Source organism: Tamandua tetradactyla, chromosome 7 (assembly GCF_023851605.1).
Source record: "Tamandua tetradactyla isolate mTamTet1 chromosome 7, mTamTet1.pri, whole genome shotgun sequence".
Classification (NCBI taxonomy): Eukaryota; Metazoa; Chordata; class Mammalia; order Pilosa; family Myrmecophagidae; genus Tamandua; species Tamandua tetradactyla.
The window spans coordinates 30264507-30281459 of record NC_135333.1 but is presented as its reverse complement, the minus strand read 5'-3'; the positions used below and the strand labels follow the sequence as shown (position 1 = coordinate 30281459).

At 55.3% G+C, this 16953-nt stretch overlaps 1 protein-coding gene and 1 long non-coding RNA gene across 6 annotated transcripts in view; one reads left to right on the top strand and one right to left on the bottom strand.

Moving 5' to 3' along the window:
• The window catches only part of MICALL1 (MICAL like 1), a 27658-nt gene extending 13176 nt beyond the window's left edge, over nt 1–14482 (bottom strand). The window contains exons 1-6 of one of the 4 annotated variants that reach the window (XM_077168785.1): nt 14231–14482; nt 8087–8135; nt 7577–7718; nt 3885–3973; nt 2497–2639; nt 440–897 (exon numbers count right to left, since the gene is read on the bottom strand). In XM_077168785.1, coding sequence (XP_077024900.1) covers nt 440–897; nt 2497–2639; nt 3885–3973; nt 7577–7718; nt 8087–8135; nt 14231–14292 — 943 coding nt within the window. In that variant the 5' untranslated portion in view covers nt 14293–14482. Of the gene's footprint in view, nt 1–439; nt 898–2496; nt 2640–3884; nt 3974–7576; nt 7719–8086; nt 8136–11081; nt 11888–11991; nt 12386–12502; nt 12802–14230 lie in introns of those variants that run through there. The other 3 variants (XM_077168784.1, XM_077168787.1, XM_077168786.1) reach the window with 3 other exon arrangements.
• On the top strand, nt 13182–16953 carry LOC143690967 (uncharacterized). Of its 2 annotated transcripts, XR_013179292.1 has the most exons (4): nt 13182–13397; nt 14156–14758; nt 16311–16532; nt 16768–16953. It is a non-coding gene; the product is annotated as an uncharacterized LOC143690967 (long non-coding RNA). The 2 variants fall into 2 exon arrangements; XR_013179293.1 differs by lacking the exon at nt 13182–13397 and having other exon boundaries at nt 14039–14758; nt 16768–16952.

Below are 16953 nucleotides of genomic sequence, written 5' to 3'. Positions count from 1 at the left end.
GGCACGGACAAGCACGTGGACGGGGGCAGGGGAGGTGGGGGCGGTCACCCAGAGTATGTCCACTGATGGCCAGGACACAGGGACACCGAGGTGCACTGAGACCCGAGACACTCAGGGACCCACAGGCCACCCGGATGGACACTCATTACACAAAGAGTCCAGACACCCCCAGAATGGGGCAGGCCGGGGCAGGCATTGGGGTCTGTTTCATTCGAGCTGGTTCCCCAACCTCAAGAGCAGAGCAGGGCACCCAAAGGCACTCGGTAAATATTCTGTCATGTGATTAATAACCTCTGAGACACCCGTGAGCCCTAGCACATACGCGGTACACAAGCACAGACAGACAGTGGTCCACATCGTCCCAGATGCGCAGACATTTAAACACCCAGACACACCCACACCCCATCAAGCACCCCGCCCCAGCCAGGCCCTGGCTCACCGTTCACTAGGCCGCCACTGCCGCCCGGCTCGGTCAAGCCCTCCTGCTGCAGGCTGGACCGTGGCCGGGGAGTGGGGGCTGTGGGCGCCGAACCTTCGGAGACTTTCCTGGGGGCAGGCGTGGGGCGGCCGGGTGGGGGGCTGGCCAGCTCCTGTGGCTTGCTGGGAACCCGGGGCTTAGTGGTGATCTGGGGCCGGGCCTCGGGACTGGCCTTGGGCCCGGCGGCCTCAATCCCGGCGGCCGTAACAGGGCTGGGGCTGCCTGCCTCGACGTCCTTGGCTTCTTCTCCTTCCAGTGGCTGCTGGTGCTGCTGTTTGGGCTGTAGGGGGGCCCCAGGCCTGCTCCCCGACCGCCCACCCGGGCCCAGCCTGGCACACTGCTCCGCACACACAAAGGTGCCCTCCTCGGGCCCAATCCGGTAAGCTCCGGGGAGCAGGGTGCTGGAGCACTGCCGACACCTGCCAGGGACACAGGACAGAGACAGAGGGGGGCTCAGCTCAGCCTCGTGGCCCCACTCAGGGCACTGGCTGCCCCCCACTCCCACCCCTACCCCCAATCCTCACTGGCCAAGGCTGTTTCCACCCCTCCTCCCAACTGCCAGCAGGTCTGGGCTGAAGCCACTGGGCTGTCCAAGGTAAAAAAAAAACTTTTTTTTTGAAAAAAACCAAAAAACCAGTAACTGCTAGAAACATAGAACACTAAAACTAGGTGAAATCAGCCAATAAATTGTGAAACAGGTCTTCAGCTTGTGCTGCAAGAGGAAGCAAAGGTTCCCCCCCACACCCCCGAAATCCCAGTAGTGTGTTGGTTGTTACCCACTAGCGGTTCAGGAAATCTACTTAAGGGTTTTCAACCAACCAGCTGTTTGTTATTGTTTTACTAAAATACATTATTTCAGAGCGTATCGCACAAGTAAAAACAAACATTGCCTTATGAAACTCATATTCCTCTATTTACACAAGTATTATTTCAGTTATGTATTCACACTGGTCCCAATATCAAATGCATTGCTTCCTGGAGGTCACAATCAGAAAAGTTTTACCACTGGGGTGCTGCTGGGGGCCCGGTGGGGGCCCTGCTCCGACAGGCTGCCTGACGACAGCTCCTCGTCCTGTAGGACACCAGGCAGCCAGGCTGAGTGGGGGGCACAGCCACCAGCCATCCTGGTTCAAGAGCACTCCCCCTTCCCTCCCTCTCAGGGGTGCCACCCCCCAGGGCACCCCAAGCTTTGCAATTCCAATGCATCTCATCAGAGCCCTGTAAAGGGGAAATGGTTGGGAAGTTGTCACTGTTTCACAGATGAGGAAACTGAGGCCCAGGGAGTGGAAGAGACTTGTTCAAGTCTGGTGGCGAGATGTGACCATGTGTGTAACCTGTTTCCCCTCCTTGCAATTTTCTGCCATGGCACCTAAATTCTGCAATCAGCTCCCCAGGGAATCAGCAACCCGCAGTCTCAGGTGCAGGCTTCACCTCCCCCTCACATCCTCACACATACTAAAACCCAATTAAACACACATTCTAACTCTCAGTCACCGGCTTCCCTCGAATATTCTATTTTCTTCTCAGATCTCTTTTTGGTAACATAAAATGTTTTCATACATTTTCTAAGTTATTTGAATTTTCCCTGCCTCTGATTCCATCTTCTCAAAACTGGATTGCCCCCGACAAGCCACACACTGAGAACAAGCTGTTACTGTGATTTTTTTTAAAAGGTCCTTTTTAATCTCATTTTTCCTTGATTTATTAATTTTTATTTACAAACACTCTGAACCCACGGTTTTAAAAGTATAAACTGCTCCTTAATTCATCATCAGATAGCGATCCTCAAAGAGCCTGGGCCCTGGAAACAGAACCCCTGAGCTCTAACCCCATTTCTGACCCTGTGTGATTGAGTACGTTCCCCTCACTAAGCCTCAGTCTGCTCATCAGCAAAATGGGGATAAGCAAGATGGTCGACATGAAGAGCACCCACTGCGGATCCCTCCCCAATACTGGGGGGTGATGGAGGTAAGCCTTTTGCACCCCTCCCTGCCCCCAGGCCCCCTACAGCCACTCACCGGAAGCAGTGCCGGTGATACAGCTTGCCCTCGGCCAGGACGCGCTGCACCAGGTGGACGTGCTGCTGGCAGGCCACGCACGTGCTGCTGGGGGCCCGGTGGGGGCCCTGCTCCGACAGGCTGCCTGAGGACAGCTCCTCGTCCTGTAGGAAACCAGGCAGCCAGGCTGGGTGGGGGGCACAGCCACCAGCCATCCTGGTTCAAGAGCACTCCCCCTTCCCTCCCTCTCAGGGGTGCCACCCCCCAGGGCACCCCAAGCTTTGCAATTCCAATGCATCTCATCAGAGCCCTGTAAAGGGGAAATGGTTGGGAAGTTGTCCCTGTTTCACAGATGAGGAAACTGAGGCCCAGGGAGTGGAAGAGACTTGTTCAAGGCCACTCACCAAGCCAAGATGGTCACAAAAAGCAGACTTCCAGCATCTGAGGGCCCTCCCTCCAGGAAAGGCAGCTCCTGGCTCTCAAATCCTTCCCCTGAGCTGCTCTTGTGTCCTCCCCCATGCCTCCCGATGGCCCTCCCTGATGCTTACTGACCTCTCACCTCCACCTCATCTGCCTTCTCTGTCTTCCCTGCCTCAAGCCACAGCAGATACAAATCCCAGTTTCTCTACTTCTAAGCCCTGTGATCTGGACTAAAGTCATCACATCTCTGGGCCTTGGGCTCCCACCTGCAAAATGGAACCATCTAACCCTCACCCATCTCAGTCCCTCACACACTCACCAGGTACCCACCCTGGGTCCCTGTCCTTCTGGAGCCCCTCCCATAAGAACCAGTTGGGGACAAGCAGGTAAAGCCTGCTTGTACACTGTAAAGTGCGGTCCAGATGTGAAAGGCTGTGTCCCCACTTGGACACTCTTTGGAGCAGGTGACTAGCAGGAGCTCAGTGTGGCCCTACTTCCCAGTTAAGGACCTCAGAGGAATGACTAAACCTTCCCAAGCCTCAGTTTCCTCATGCGTAGAACAGGGCCCATAATGCCAACCTCCCAAGGTAGCTGAGAGGGTTCAATGAAACCGCAGCTGGGAAATGAAAAGCTCTGTCACTAAAGGAATCCACATTTCATTAAAATGTGCAGGTCCTGACAGTCCCAGGATGGCAAAGTCACACTGTGGCCCACCCCCTCTCCCCTTCCCAGGCCTGGCCTCTCGTGACTCCACCTTGAACCCTGGAGAAAGAAATGGGCCCCCACCCATAGAGTGGTCCAGGCACCCCGACCCACGCCTCCATCCTCATCTCCAGGGGCCCCTGAGAACTCTTTTTCATTTCCAAAGCCGACAGAGTGGACACTGTCTGGGCCTCCTTTGCCAAACGGCAATCACCGTGCTGACAGTTCTCTCCTCCTCCCACCCTCTCTACCTCCACCTTGCCCACCCAACCAACACTCCTGCCTACCTGAGCTCCATCTCCTGGTTCCTCTGGGGTGGGTGCTTCAGATGGCGGGGAAGCAGGTACCAGGCCCTTCTTGGGTAACAAGACACCACCTACCATGAGATTGGAAAGAGGCCCTGAGGTGGAGACCCTGAGTCCCAGGAGGCCTGCCTTCCCCTCCCTGCGTCTGGTCTATGATTTGGGCTCTGCAGCCATCACCTTAGGACAGATCACCCAATGCTGAGACAAGAGCAGGTCTGGCTCCACACAGGCCAAAGGACTGATCCCCTTTCAAGCTCTGTGCTGGAGGGCAAGCTGCTTAACCTTGATGAGTGCCCATGAATCAGGGGGAGTAACTCCTACTGCCCAGGGCCGGTAGGAACAATGGCAGAGCAGAACAGCCAGATGAGCAGAGGGCACAGCACACAGCAAGACAGACAGCTTTCTTCCTACCAGGAAAAGAAGGAAAACCATGTGGTACTGGCCTGAAAGTTCTGGGAAAGGGGCCGGTTCCCTGGGGTTGACCTGGAACTGCCCTGACTGTCCCTAAGTGGGCAGGTATAGCCTAGAACCTGGCCTGCCCACCCAAAGAGCCCCCTGATCTCCCCTAAGACCTAGCTCCTTTATGACTTTGGCAAATATTCACTGAGCACCTGTGCTGTACCCAGTGATTAAAACAGAGCCCCCAGAACTCAGAGAACTGTACACCCCCCCCCAAAAAAAAGGGTCAATTTTACTGTACATTCATTTCAAAAGTAAGATAAAATCCAAATTCCTTACAGTGGTCTAAAACAGCATTTACCAAACTTCAGGTCATAACCCATTAGTGGATCATGAAATCAATTTAATGGATTTCAACCAGCACATTTAAGAAATGAAATAGAACAGAAAATAGCTGCATGCATCACATGTTATAAGGGGAAGAACCATTTCCTGAAACTTGTTTCAGTTACATATGTGTGCATGAACTTGGATTGTGATGGGAAATGTATTAATTACTGTGAGTCATGGTCAAAACTGCTGGAAGCCCAGCAGCCTAATCAAGTCCTTACATGATCTTCCACTCCCCTCCACCCCATCTCCCCTCTCTCCTCCCTCTCCTCCTGGCTCACTCCCCCAAAGAACAAAGGCCCCCCTGCTGCCCCTTTGCCCAGAACACTCCTCCCCAGATCTTCATCTTTTCAACACAGGCTCAGCTCAAATGGCACCTCCTTGGAGAGGCCCTCCCTGACCACCCATTTAAAATGGCCACTCCCTCCCTCCATTGCTTTGTATCCTTCATATTGCTAATTATCTTTTCCCCATTGCACTCATCTTAAAGTGTGCTACTTGGTGTTTTTTTCCCTCTCTTCCCCCTTCATCTACTAGGATGCAAGCCCTATGAGGGCAGGGATTGAGTGTCTTTTTCTCAGTTGTCTCCCTAGCACCTAGTACACTGCCTGGCATACAGTACGGACTCAATTAATCTTTGCTAAATTAATGAATAAATGCCAGGGACTGAAGATACATGGCCGTGAACTAGACAGAGCCAGTCTGCAGGGAAAGAGAAGAGCAATCAAGATTATTATGGCCACCAGGCAGGAGACTACAAGAGCACATGGAGTATCAGGGCAGGCTGCATGGAGGAGACAAAAGTTGAGCTGAAGAGTGGAGGATAAGCAAGTGTATGCCAGGAGTGGGACTGAGGAAAGTCCTATTAGTGATAGAAAGTGATGGAGTCAAAGAAGAGCAAGAAATGCAGTCTGACCACAGTTAGGGCAGGGAGTGGCCTGAGCTCAGTGGGGAGAAGCCAGCAGGGGCCACCAGGCCCCCAGAAGCCACACTGAGACGCTGGACTTCAGCATGATGCCCCCACCTTTCCCAGCCTGTGGGGGCTGCTCCTTCTGACCTCCCCCTGAACCAGGCTTCCTTCAATCCGACCCTGGGTCCCTGACCAGGATGTGGTTCCTTGAGGACAGGGGTCAGCCTGATGTGTCTGGGGCCACCAACACCCCACAGCGCTTGGCACAGGCTGAAGGCCATGGTATTCAATACCGCACCATGGTATCTCGGCTAGGGTCAGGTTCTGAAGCTTTTGCAGCCCAGTGAAAATCACCCTTGGCATTCTGCAGCTCGCCCAGAAAGTACAGTACGGGGCCATCTGTGGTAAAGCCCAACAGCCAGCTTTCCCTCCAGCGCTGGAACACATCGCTGGGTTTTCTCTGGTGGAGTAGCAGATGGAATAAAAAATGGTCTGCATTTAGGGGCCAAGTTGTATGAAGAGCGCAAATGGTACTTTTACCGACTAGAATCCCTGCGGGGCAGGGGCTGAGGGGCTGCTCCTGCCCAGGTACAGGGTGGCTGCAGTGCCCGGGGAGGGGGGGAGCGGGAACAGGCCCCACCCACTAGCAGCGCACACAGGACAGGAAAGGGGCCCGCGGAAGAGCTCAGGAAAGAGAGGTTTGGGTTTGGCCCTCGAGGGATAAGGCTGAACTGTGATTCTAAGTCAGGGAGTTAAAGTATGAATAAATGGTACCAAGAAATCATCATCATCATAACACTAACCCTGAGCCTTTGAGAAGGGCCAGAGACAGAGCTAAGAGGTTTACACATTTCCCTTATTTATTCCTCATGGGAGTCCTGTGAGACGGGTGCTCTTCTGAGTCCACTCCATAGAGGAAACTGAGGCAGAGGGGGTAAGTCATGGCCCACGGTCACCCAGATAGTAAATGGTAGAGCCAAAATTTTGAGTTCAAAGCAAAAATCTTAACCCCCAGCCTAGACAGCCTCTCAACAAAATACTCTGTGGTCTAGAAGTGCTTTCATTTGACTTCTATTAAGCTACATATACTAGCTATTTGTTCAGGTGTAATATTGATCCCTTCTATTATCTCTGAGGAGGGGTAAGAGATTATTTTAATATTTTTATGCTTTTTTCTATGTTCTGGATCTTCTATAGTAAGCACGTTTTACTTTAAGTAAGAAGAAAACTCTTGACCCCAGAAAACACTTCTTTAGAGACCAGGGCTGGGCTGGTCCTGATGGGGAGGCAGAGGCAGGAAGGGGGATGCAATGAGGCAGGAGAAGGGCAGGGTCTCCATGGTCCTCTGAACCTGTAGACACCTACATTCTTGATCCAGCTGTTCAGCTTGTCTGCTGTGTGACCCTGAGCTCCTTGCTTCCCCTCTCTGGGCCCCTCTGCAAAACAGGAGGCTGAGGCACCTCCAAAAGAGGTTCCTGCCTTGGAATGTTCCAGGTAGGAGGCTCAGCTGCCATGGACCTGACTGTAGCCCCACCCTGGTGCCCCCACCCTTCAGTTCTCAAGCCTTGAAGGGCACTTCTGGATAAGATAAGGCCCAATACCTCCATGGCCACTTCGCTTCTGGAGGAGAAACTCCAAGGAAGTATCTACAAACAGGAAGTGAGGATGGGTGCTGGAGGGTGAGCTCAGACAATGGATGAACTCACCCTCTGACATTATCTTCTTTATTTGTTGGTTTACTTATTTATTGGATTATTTATCGGTGTTTATTGCCTGTCTCCCCCATAAGACCGAGATTGTTCACAGTCATATCCCCAGGGTGTAACACAGAGCTGTTTAATGCTAGGCACTCAATTAGTATTTTAATGAGCGAACAAATGAATGATACGGTGCCTCTCCAGCAGCCTGCTGGCAGCCTAGAGAAGGAGTAACAAACATCCGCAGCCCCAACCCCTAAAGGACTGGGACCCCTCACCTTGGCCAGGGCCAGAGAAGTGGTTGTAATACTGCGACACGTAGGTCATGATGCTGAGACAGTCAGGGACACGCATGGAGACCATGTCATTGGGGTCCAGGAGAGCGGGGATCCCCAGCTCCTTCTCGGCCACTTCAAAAGCCTGGTGCAGGGGAAGGCACAGGGTGGGGGCAGGAATGGCCGTGGCCAGGAAAGGAGGAGACCAAGTTAGTGAGGAACCCTCAGCCTAGGCCCATTCCCCTCGGTGGCATGAGGGGGGCCAAGGGCAGGTTGAAGATGGGCTCCTCAGCTCTGGTCCCCCACCCTGAATCCTACAGGATGCCCTGGAGAAGGGGATACCTGGCTCTTGAGGTGCCACAGGGGCCAGTGGAAAGCAGAGGGGTGGGGAGAGGAGCAGCCTGGGCCTTCTCTGCCCTGCAGAACCCCTGCCCTACACACACATGCATGCACACACACACACACACATACACACACTCTTTCTCTCTGGCTTCCATCTGTCTGGGGACTCACCAAGCGGTTATTCTCGAAGACATTGTCCTTAGAAAGTGAATCAAAATCTCTGCAAGAGGCAAAGGGAAAGAGGATCAATAAAAAGGGCATGGGTGAGGAGGGGGCTGGGCAGGGGTATGGAGTCAGGAAGGAGCAAGGTCCAGGGGACTTCATCCCGTGGCAGCCTTAGCTGGGGGGCCTGGAGGCAGAGGAGTGGACCAAAGCAATGTGCTCCTGCTAACAGAGCCGGGGCTGCCAGCTAGGGACAGGGCTCCTGGCCCTGGAAGCCTTCAAGCAGAGACTGCGTATAAACTCGGGGGGGGGGGGGACGGCAGGGCTCACCCCTAAGTTTTGGAATTTAAGATCCCTTTTCACACCTGGATTCCAGAACTTTCCCCAGGCAGCCGGACTCTGAGTCATGGCAAAGACAAAACAAAGACCATCACTAACACTTGTGGCAGCAAGTCCAGAACTGCTGACTGCACCTGGGGGCCGTGCTGAGCTCCTTTCTTGCACTTACTTTATTTTCATAGCAACTACGAGGCAGGCCTTTACCCCATTTCACAGATGAGGTCACCAAGGCCCAAAGAGGGGAGGCCCCCGCTGCCAAGGAATCCATATTTCTGCCCCCCACCCCACCCCACTGCAGGTCACTGTACCAACCTGCCAAATCCCCAACTGAGCCGAGCCAGGAGATGAATATATTTATTTGAATATAGAAACAGAACAGCAAGTCTGAACCTAACCCAGAGCTGCTGGCACTGAACGGCTGGCCAACCCTGCTGGGTCAGTCCTGGGGTCACCTTCCCTTGGGGGAACAGTTTCTAAACTAGGACAGGTGAGAGGTAGTGGGGCATGGAGGCAGGGACTGCCTCGTGGAGGGTCCTGGGGCTGGGACTGATGGCCCCCCCTCCCCCTCCCAGCTGCAGGAGTGACTGAAACCAGCACAGGCAGCCAGCCTTCCTGCCTGCACCCACAGCAGTCTTGCCCTTCTAGGGCTAAAAACTGCCTCTAAGGCCTGGGCCCCAGACCTGGCTCTTTGGGGCCAGGCCATGTGACCTTGGCTGGGTCACTATTCTTTCTGGCCTTCCTTTTCCCATCTGCAAATTGGGACAGCCACTAGCATCACCTCCCAAGCTGCAGGTGAGCAGGACTGGTCGGATCAGGGCTCAGGTAAAAGGCAGCCTCATAGATAGGAGAGAGCCAGGCAAGCACACCCTCCTCCCGCCTCCAACACTTCTCTAGGCAGAGTCCCTGGACAGTGAACCTTGGGCAAAGGGGATCTGGTGCCTCAAGGCGGTGTGGATTGAGGAGAGGGGAGGTGAGTGGGGTGACGTATGACTTCAGCCCCCTTTTTGCCACATCTGGCCAAGCCCCTTCTTTCTCCCCTCAGCTGCCTCATAATCCATTACCGAGCAGCCACGGCCTGGACTGTCCCCTCTGAGTCTGGCCTTGGCCTTGGGCAGTTAAGGGAGGCTCCAGCCACCCCAACACCGTCTCCCCTTTCTTGCCTGTGTTTTTGTTTCCTTCAACACCACTTCTCACCCCCTGTCCCCCCAGAACTGTTCTGGGGAAGGGTCACTGGAGGAGGTGTTGTTTATAGAGGCCATGTGAGCAGACACTGAAGCACAGCTGGCTGGGTTCAAATCAATGTCTTGCCATTGCTTTAGAGTGGCCTTCAGCAAGCTCTCACCCTCTAAGCCTGGGTCTCTCTGAACCAGGCCTAGGGACACCTGTCCAGCCCCCAAAAAAGGCTTGTCCTTCCATCCAGCTCCTTCTAGAAGCAACTTGTCTCCCCAGTAGTGCTCCTAGAAGGCTAGGGTCGGATTTTGTTCACCCTCAGCCCCTGTGCCCTGTGCAGTTTCCGGCATTTATTAAATTTATTAAAGGTGCTTATTAAATGTTTGCTGAATGAAAAAAAAAATGCTGAAATCTGTAAAAAGCCCCCAGGATACTCCAGTATTTCCCCCAACTTCTTCCTCGACCCCCATCCCTGTCTCGGATCAGCATCTGGGCTTTGGTAACATGGATATTTTCTGAGAGTTTTCAAAGGCCCTGGAAGCTCTATTTGGCTCTGGGGGAAATGAAGGACACAAAAATGAAACCCACATGGTCCCTGCCCTCCAGAGAGCTTCTAGAGCATACATCTAGCAGTGAGGGTGGAGGTGGGGCATGGGCCAGCCCCTCTCCACCATGCAGGAATCCCACCCCCAGCAGAAACCGGAGCTGCCCACTGTGTCCACCTGGCCAGAGCCCAAGGTTCCAGGACCTAGAAAGAAGGTCTAGCCCCACTTCAGATGGCCCTTGCCCTCTCATCCTGCCATACCCCCACTCTCAGGGAGAGGCTCCACTCCCATCTCTAGGGCCCTCTCTATGCCTGGGCCTCAGTTTCTCTTCTGTGCAAGAGGCTGGCAGCCCAGGTACTTCCCTGCCTTGTCACTGGATGCCTAGAAGTGACTCCAGATCTCCTCCAGTTGCATACCTCCCTTGTCATAAAAGTCACTTGGCTCCCATGGCCCCTGTCCACCCACCTTTACCAGAAAAAAAGGCTCCGGGCATCTCTCGGCATTCACTGCAGTGCACTCTCCATGCCAGCAGCGCTGCCAGGGGCCCATGCACACCTCAGGCCTCGCACCTGGGTTCTATTGGTCTCTGCTGCCCAGAATGCCCTCCCATCCGCCCCTCACCTGGCCACTGCTATCTATCTCTGTGAAGACCATGCTCTCCTCTGGAGACCTTTCCAGCCTGGCCCTCTGATAGAGCACATATCCTAGGGAACTATCATCTCTATTAATATGTCTGTTTCCTCCTATAGGGGAGACCCTTTGGGATTCTGTTTTGTTGGCCAGTATCTCCATGACCAGGCATAGAGACCAGCACAGGGTAACTCTATAAATATTGGTTGAATCAATTAAAGACTAAAACACTTTCATGCCCCCCCCACTGCCAAATGACCCTACTTATAATAATTAACATTCATCAAGTGCTGCTTATTATCTCATTTAATCCTCACAACAATTCCATGCGGTAGCTCTTATTATCGATCCCACTTTACAGATGATGCCTGGAGAGAGTCAGTGATTTCCAAACGTCACGTATCTGGACGCAGAGAAGCTGCACACAAATCAGGCAGGCTGGGCCGGAGCCCTGACCCTCTACCTCCACTCGTGCAGTTATCACATGCGCCCCAACTGGATTTCAGGCTCAGCTCATCTCATTCACTCCAACATCCAAACTCCTGAAAACCTCCTCGAGGGCCCAGGCCGGGCCTGACCCACCATCCACCCAGACTGCACCACGTCACACAGAATAAAGCAGGCCTGATGTCGAATTCTTGAGGCAATCCTTCCTTTCCTCCCCTCCTTCCTCCAAGCCCCCGTCCCCATGCTGCCCTTGGAGAGCACAAGTCTGGAGATGAGACAGACATGGACAAGTCTCCAGACCCTGCCAAGCCCAGAGGGCCTGGGAACAGTGTCCCTGGCAGGGGAACTGTGGGTAAGGGTACCGACCACCCATGCCTCTTGTCCCGATTGGCAGATAAGAGGCCTGGGGCACAAGGAATAGTGGTCACCAGATAAACTTGCAGTCAGGGTTTTAGGAAGGAATGGCTGGCTGGGTGTCTGCAGCTCCAGGGCCCCAGACAGAGGGAGCTGGAATAAAACCCCAAGCCAACTGCTCAGAGACTTCAAATAAATTTTCCCAGGAGAACCTCCCAGGGCGGCTCCCAGGCAGAAGGAGCCATTTCACAGCCCCGTAGCAGCTGGCTGGAGATGGGGGTAGGAGCCTGGAGGCTTCCCCAATGACCCCCCCCCCACCACCACCACCATCCTCCTGTAACTTCCCACTGAAGAGGGCGGCACCGCCAGGGCACATATGCCTGGGGGACGCAGCGATTGTTAGTTTGGGGTCTCCTTTGTATCACGCACCAGATGCCACTGGGGAGACGTGAAGTGAGGGTTCACTTGCCCAAAAGCAAAGGGGTCCCAAAAGAGCGAAGTTATGCCTCCTGGGGAGGGGCCAGCAGTCCTGGGGGGTTTGGAGGGTGTGGGCTCAGCCTGCCTGTTTGGGAGTTTAGTGTAGGAAAGGCCCAGGGTTTCCAAGGAATACTCAGAGCCCCTTCAAAGACTGGGACAAGGTCTTCGAGCTCAGTTATCCAGTTGAGGAAAATCAGTGCCTCTGGGCAGAGGGGATCAGCACCGGGGGCCGGTACAGAGTCCCGGAGGAAGGGGGATGTCAGAAAGGCTCAGTGGGGGTGGGTGCCCTGGGTTGGAGGTCTCAGTGACCCGCGGGGCCGACAGCGCCGGTCGGTAGGGTGGGCGTCTCTGTCTCCGGGGGGCGGCGCCTGTCACCACCCGGGCACCGCGTCACTGAGAGGGGCGGGGGTCCCCCCGCACCGGCCCGCGCCTCCCGCCGGCCCGCCCGCCCCGGAGCACTCACAGCAGGTCGGGCCGGTGCCGGTGCAGGATGGCGCAGAAGGCCAGGCCGTCCCGGAAGGAGGTGCTCAGGTCGCGGATCTCCACGCCGCGGTAGCCCTCGCACTGGCGGCGGCACCAGGCCAGCAGCGCGCCCCGCGGCCCCGCCATGACCCGCGCGGGGCTCGGGCCCGGCTCAGCGATCAGGCTTCACCCTCCGGCCCCGGCTCGGGCTCCAGCGCCGGCTTTGGGCCCCGCCTCGGGCCGGGACGGCGGCCGCCGCTCAGGGCTGATTTCCGGCGGCGGCTCCGGTGTGCGGCTGTGCCCCGGCACGCTCCGAGCTCCGGGCGCCGGCCGCGAGGAGAGGGCGGGGAAGAGGCGGAGCCGCGGCCGTGGGGTCCTCGCTCGAGCCCCGGCGCGGGGTCCCCGGCTCGACTCCGGATCCCCCGCCCGCCCGGCGCTGCCCGGACCTGCCTGAGCAGCCGCCGCCCCGCGTGGCCCGGCCCGGCCGGCCGCCGCTTACTCACCGCGGCCCGCTCTCCTCATTGTGGGCGGCCGCCCGCGCGGGTGAGAGCCGCCCTCCCGCCGCCCTGGGCCCCCGCCCGAGGTCCGCCTGTCGCCGCTCGGCCGCGGGGAGGGGGCGGTGGCTCGGCGCCCCACCCAGCGGCGGCTCCGCCCCTCGGGCGCGGACCCCCGCCCCCCAAGGGCCGGGACTCCTCACAGCCCCTCTCCTCGCAGGTCCGGGCCAGCCCTTCGCCACGGTGGTCCCCGGAGCATCCCCTTTCCCTCGGAGTACTCTGGGACAGTCCCTGAAAACCCTTCACACATCCGTACACACCCCACAAACTAGCCCCTCCCCACAATGGCCTCTTCCAGCACCACCACCGCTCTGCCCACCAGGATCTCTCCTCTCTTCAGAGGTGAACAGCTGCCTCTTTCCCCCATCCTGCCTCCTTCCCATTCTTCGGCCTAAGGACCCATAAATTCACCCATAGTGACTTCTCTACACCCGCCCCCACCCCATGGCCTGAAACTTTGGGAAGGCTTTTCCTCTTACCTCAGGCCAATCAGGGAGTTCCCCTGCAGACCCCAAAGCAACCCCAGATGATGACCAGCCACCCCTCTTCCCCTTTCTCACCACTCGGGAACACCCAGAGCACTAGGTAGCGCCCCCTTCCACCCTCTCCACCCCCTAAGCCCTTTGGGGAGGCGCAGTGCCCTTAGCACCACTACCCCCTTCAGTTTTCTGGTCTACTCAGTGGTATGGGGGGCATTGGCCCTCCTCCTGAAAAGTTCTCCTCACAGCTGTGTAGGCTTGGGGACTTCCCCCCACCCCACTGGTGTCCCTTGGTCCCCTCTGGGCCTGCAGAGTGGTGAGGCAGGTGGGTCCCCAGGACTCCTGGGAAGCAGCCCCATGGCCAGCAGGGCATTTGGGACCTTGCAGCCTCCCCAGCGTCATTCCTCCCCACCCCACCCCCAGTCCTGCCCCTCGAGGCCCAGGTCAGCTGACCCCTCCCCTCCCCCAGAAGCCTCTCCTGACTTTCCAGGCGCATGAATCAGCCGTCCACTGGCTGCCGGGGTGGTGACGTCACTCTGACCCACGCCATAGCTCAGATGGTCTGCTGCTCCCCTCACCGAGGAGGGGGACAGGGTCTTAGTCATCTCTGTTATCCCTCAGCATTCGGGGAAGTGGAAAGAGCAGAGGTTTTGGAGTCATACCCACCCAGGCTCAAATCCCAGCTTCCTCACTCACTTGGCTGTGTGATCTTGCACTTCCCGGAACCTCAGTTTCCAGGTCTTTAAAATGGGGATCATTCCTGCTTTATGAGGTAGCTGAAACAATTGACATGTAACATACTTGACCCTTTAATCATCACTCATAATTGTAACTATTGTACTGGTAAACATGTGGCAAATTGGATTGAAAACAGCTTGTACCCAACTTGTCATCCGGGCCATTTGGGGTGAATTACCAAGGACAGCTGCTGACTTGGGGGTCCCACTTCCTCAGAAGTCCACTCTGTCCCAGTCCAGAGTTCAATTATGATGCAGAGCAGGCAACCCGAGCTTGCCAACCTGAGCCAGCCTCACATCCCTAGGTGTGTCCCAAGCTGGAAGGCGACCATCTGGGCCCAGAACGTGGACCCAGGCCATCCAGGAAGAGGCTGCCACATCCAGCCAGACTCTTGGCCCCTCACCAGCCCTGTGCTGCCACCTTTTGCCCTGTCGTCGGTGGGAAAGCATGCCAGGAAAGGAGGATTCCAGATACTCTCAAACCCAGGTACTTGAGTTCAGGTTCCTGAGACCAGCGTCCACCTTGGCCTTCAGAGACCACGCAGGACCTTTCATTCAAACCCATGTGGGCTTCTAGCCCTGTCCCACTAGCCTAAGTGGCTCCCTTTAGTGAGGACCCCAAAGACGCCTCCAGGTCTGACCTTGATCTCATTGCCATGACGATGGTTTACGTAGTGTGGCCCATGGGCCCCTATTAGCCCATCTGTGGGCTTTATAAACTCACTATGTTGTGAGTTAAGGACTGCATATCCACAGCTGTGTGACCACAGGCCAGACTCACCCCCTGAACCCCAATTTCCTCCCCTGTAAAATGGGGATAATAATCTTTGTCCTGTCTGTGTCTTGGAGTTGTGGGGAATGAGGTGAGATAATGGATGTAAAAATGATGCACAGACTGTACGTCTAGGGTACGGGTACAGAGTGAGTCTGTTTGTAAGTGAAGACAGAAGCCACAGACAGGTCAGGCACTTGCCCAAAATCATGCCATAATTTCAGGATTAGAACTGAAGGATTTGGGCCCCTAATTCAATGCTTCTGCGTTTTGATTGTAACTGTCAATTGAAAAGTAGATATGCTCTCCTTAGCAAATAATTAAAAATAGAAATAAAGCCGGAATTCCTACTTTGTCTCCCTCAATCTCAGTCTCCTCTGTAGCCCAAGTTGTCAGAATGCAGAACTTTCACATGCTTATGCATTCAAGCATGGGGGCTGGGGGCTGGGGCTCAAGGGGATAGAGGGATGGACAAGACAAGGTCTCTGCCCTCATGGATCTAGCTCTGCGATGGAGAAGAGAGGCAGTGAGCAAGTAAACTAGATCATTTTGGCTGGAGACAGGAGAAGATATGATAGCTAATGATGGGGACATGGTGGCCAGGGAAGGCCTTTTCAAGGTGGTGACATTTGAGCTGAATGACAGAAGGAACCTGCTTTCAGAGATCTGGCGGCCATGCTTCCAAGGGGTGGGAGAAGCCGGGATAAAGACCCCGGGAGAGAAGGGGTTTGCCCTTGTGCAGTCCTAGAAGTGGGTTGGCATGATGGTGCCAGCTGAAGCCTGAGAGGCAGGCAAGGAGCAACCTGTAGACTAATGAGACGACTTTGCTGTCTGTACAACAGGAAGTCATTGCAGGGGTTTAGAGGATGATACAATCTAATTTTATTAACGTTTATTTGGGGTGAATGAACTGTGGGGGGACAAGAGGAGAAGCAGGGACACTGCAGGGAGGCCACTGAGGTCAAGGCAAGCGATGCTGGAGTCCTGGACTAAGCTGGGGCAGTGGGGATGGAGAGAAGGGGACAGACTGGGGACACATTGTGAATGGGGCACCAGCAGGGCTTGCTGATGGGTTGGTTGAATGTGGATGTGAGGCAGAGAGGGATCAAGGGAGGATGATGGGGCCACGGACTGAGCCAGGGGAGAGTCACTGAGGCACAGGAAAGCTACTGCCCTGCACTGAGCCCCTGCACGGTTGGGAGGATTCAGATACCAAAGAGGCAGCCCCACCCTCAAGGAGCTCACACTTCATTGTGTGGGTTTTCAGCTCTTCGCCAAGTGTGACCAGAGTGTCAAGTGAGGATTCAACTCTTCCCCTGCTTTGACAGAAGTGACAAGTGAAGTTTTACAGCTCTCGGTGCTACATCCGCAATGCCCTGCTCCCCAACTGCAGCGCCACCTTCTCCCACTTGTCCAGGAAAACAAATTGAAAGCACATGTGTGAGACATGTCATTCCAAGGACTTGAGAGTTTTCTGATTTATTCCCAGGTAAAACATTCACACACTTCTGAGCTTTAACAAGTTGCTTGGGACATAAAACAACCAGCTCAGTGCACAGCTGCTGGGTCCCAGGGAAGTGCTGTGGTTGGTCAGGTGTGGGACACAGGCCCGTAAACAACTCTGCTTCCTGCCTGATAAGGGGCAAGGAAGAAAGAAGCCCAGGGAATCCCGGGATCCCAAAGGAGCCCCTGACCAGCCCTCCACTTACCCACAAACTTTGCAGGAGGGTTTTGAAGGAGGGAGGTACAAAAACAAGCTGAAATGAAAGAGAACCCATTGGAAGAGGCCAACATTTATTGAGCATCGGTGGGAATGAATGTGTGAGCGAGTCACTGAATAACCAGGACCCACAGTTTGCAGGTATTGTCACACGTAGATCTCAAGGTAAGCCTGAAAGTTTAAAGGGAGA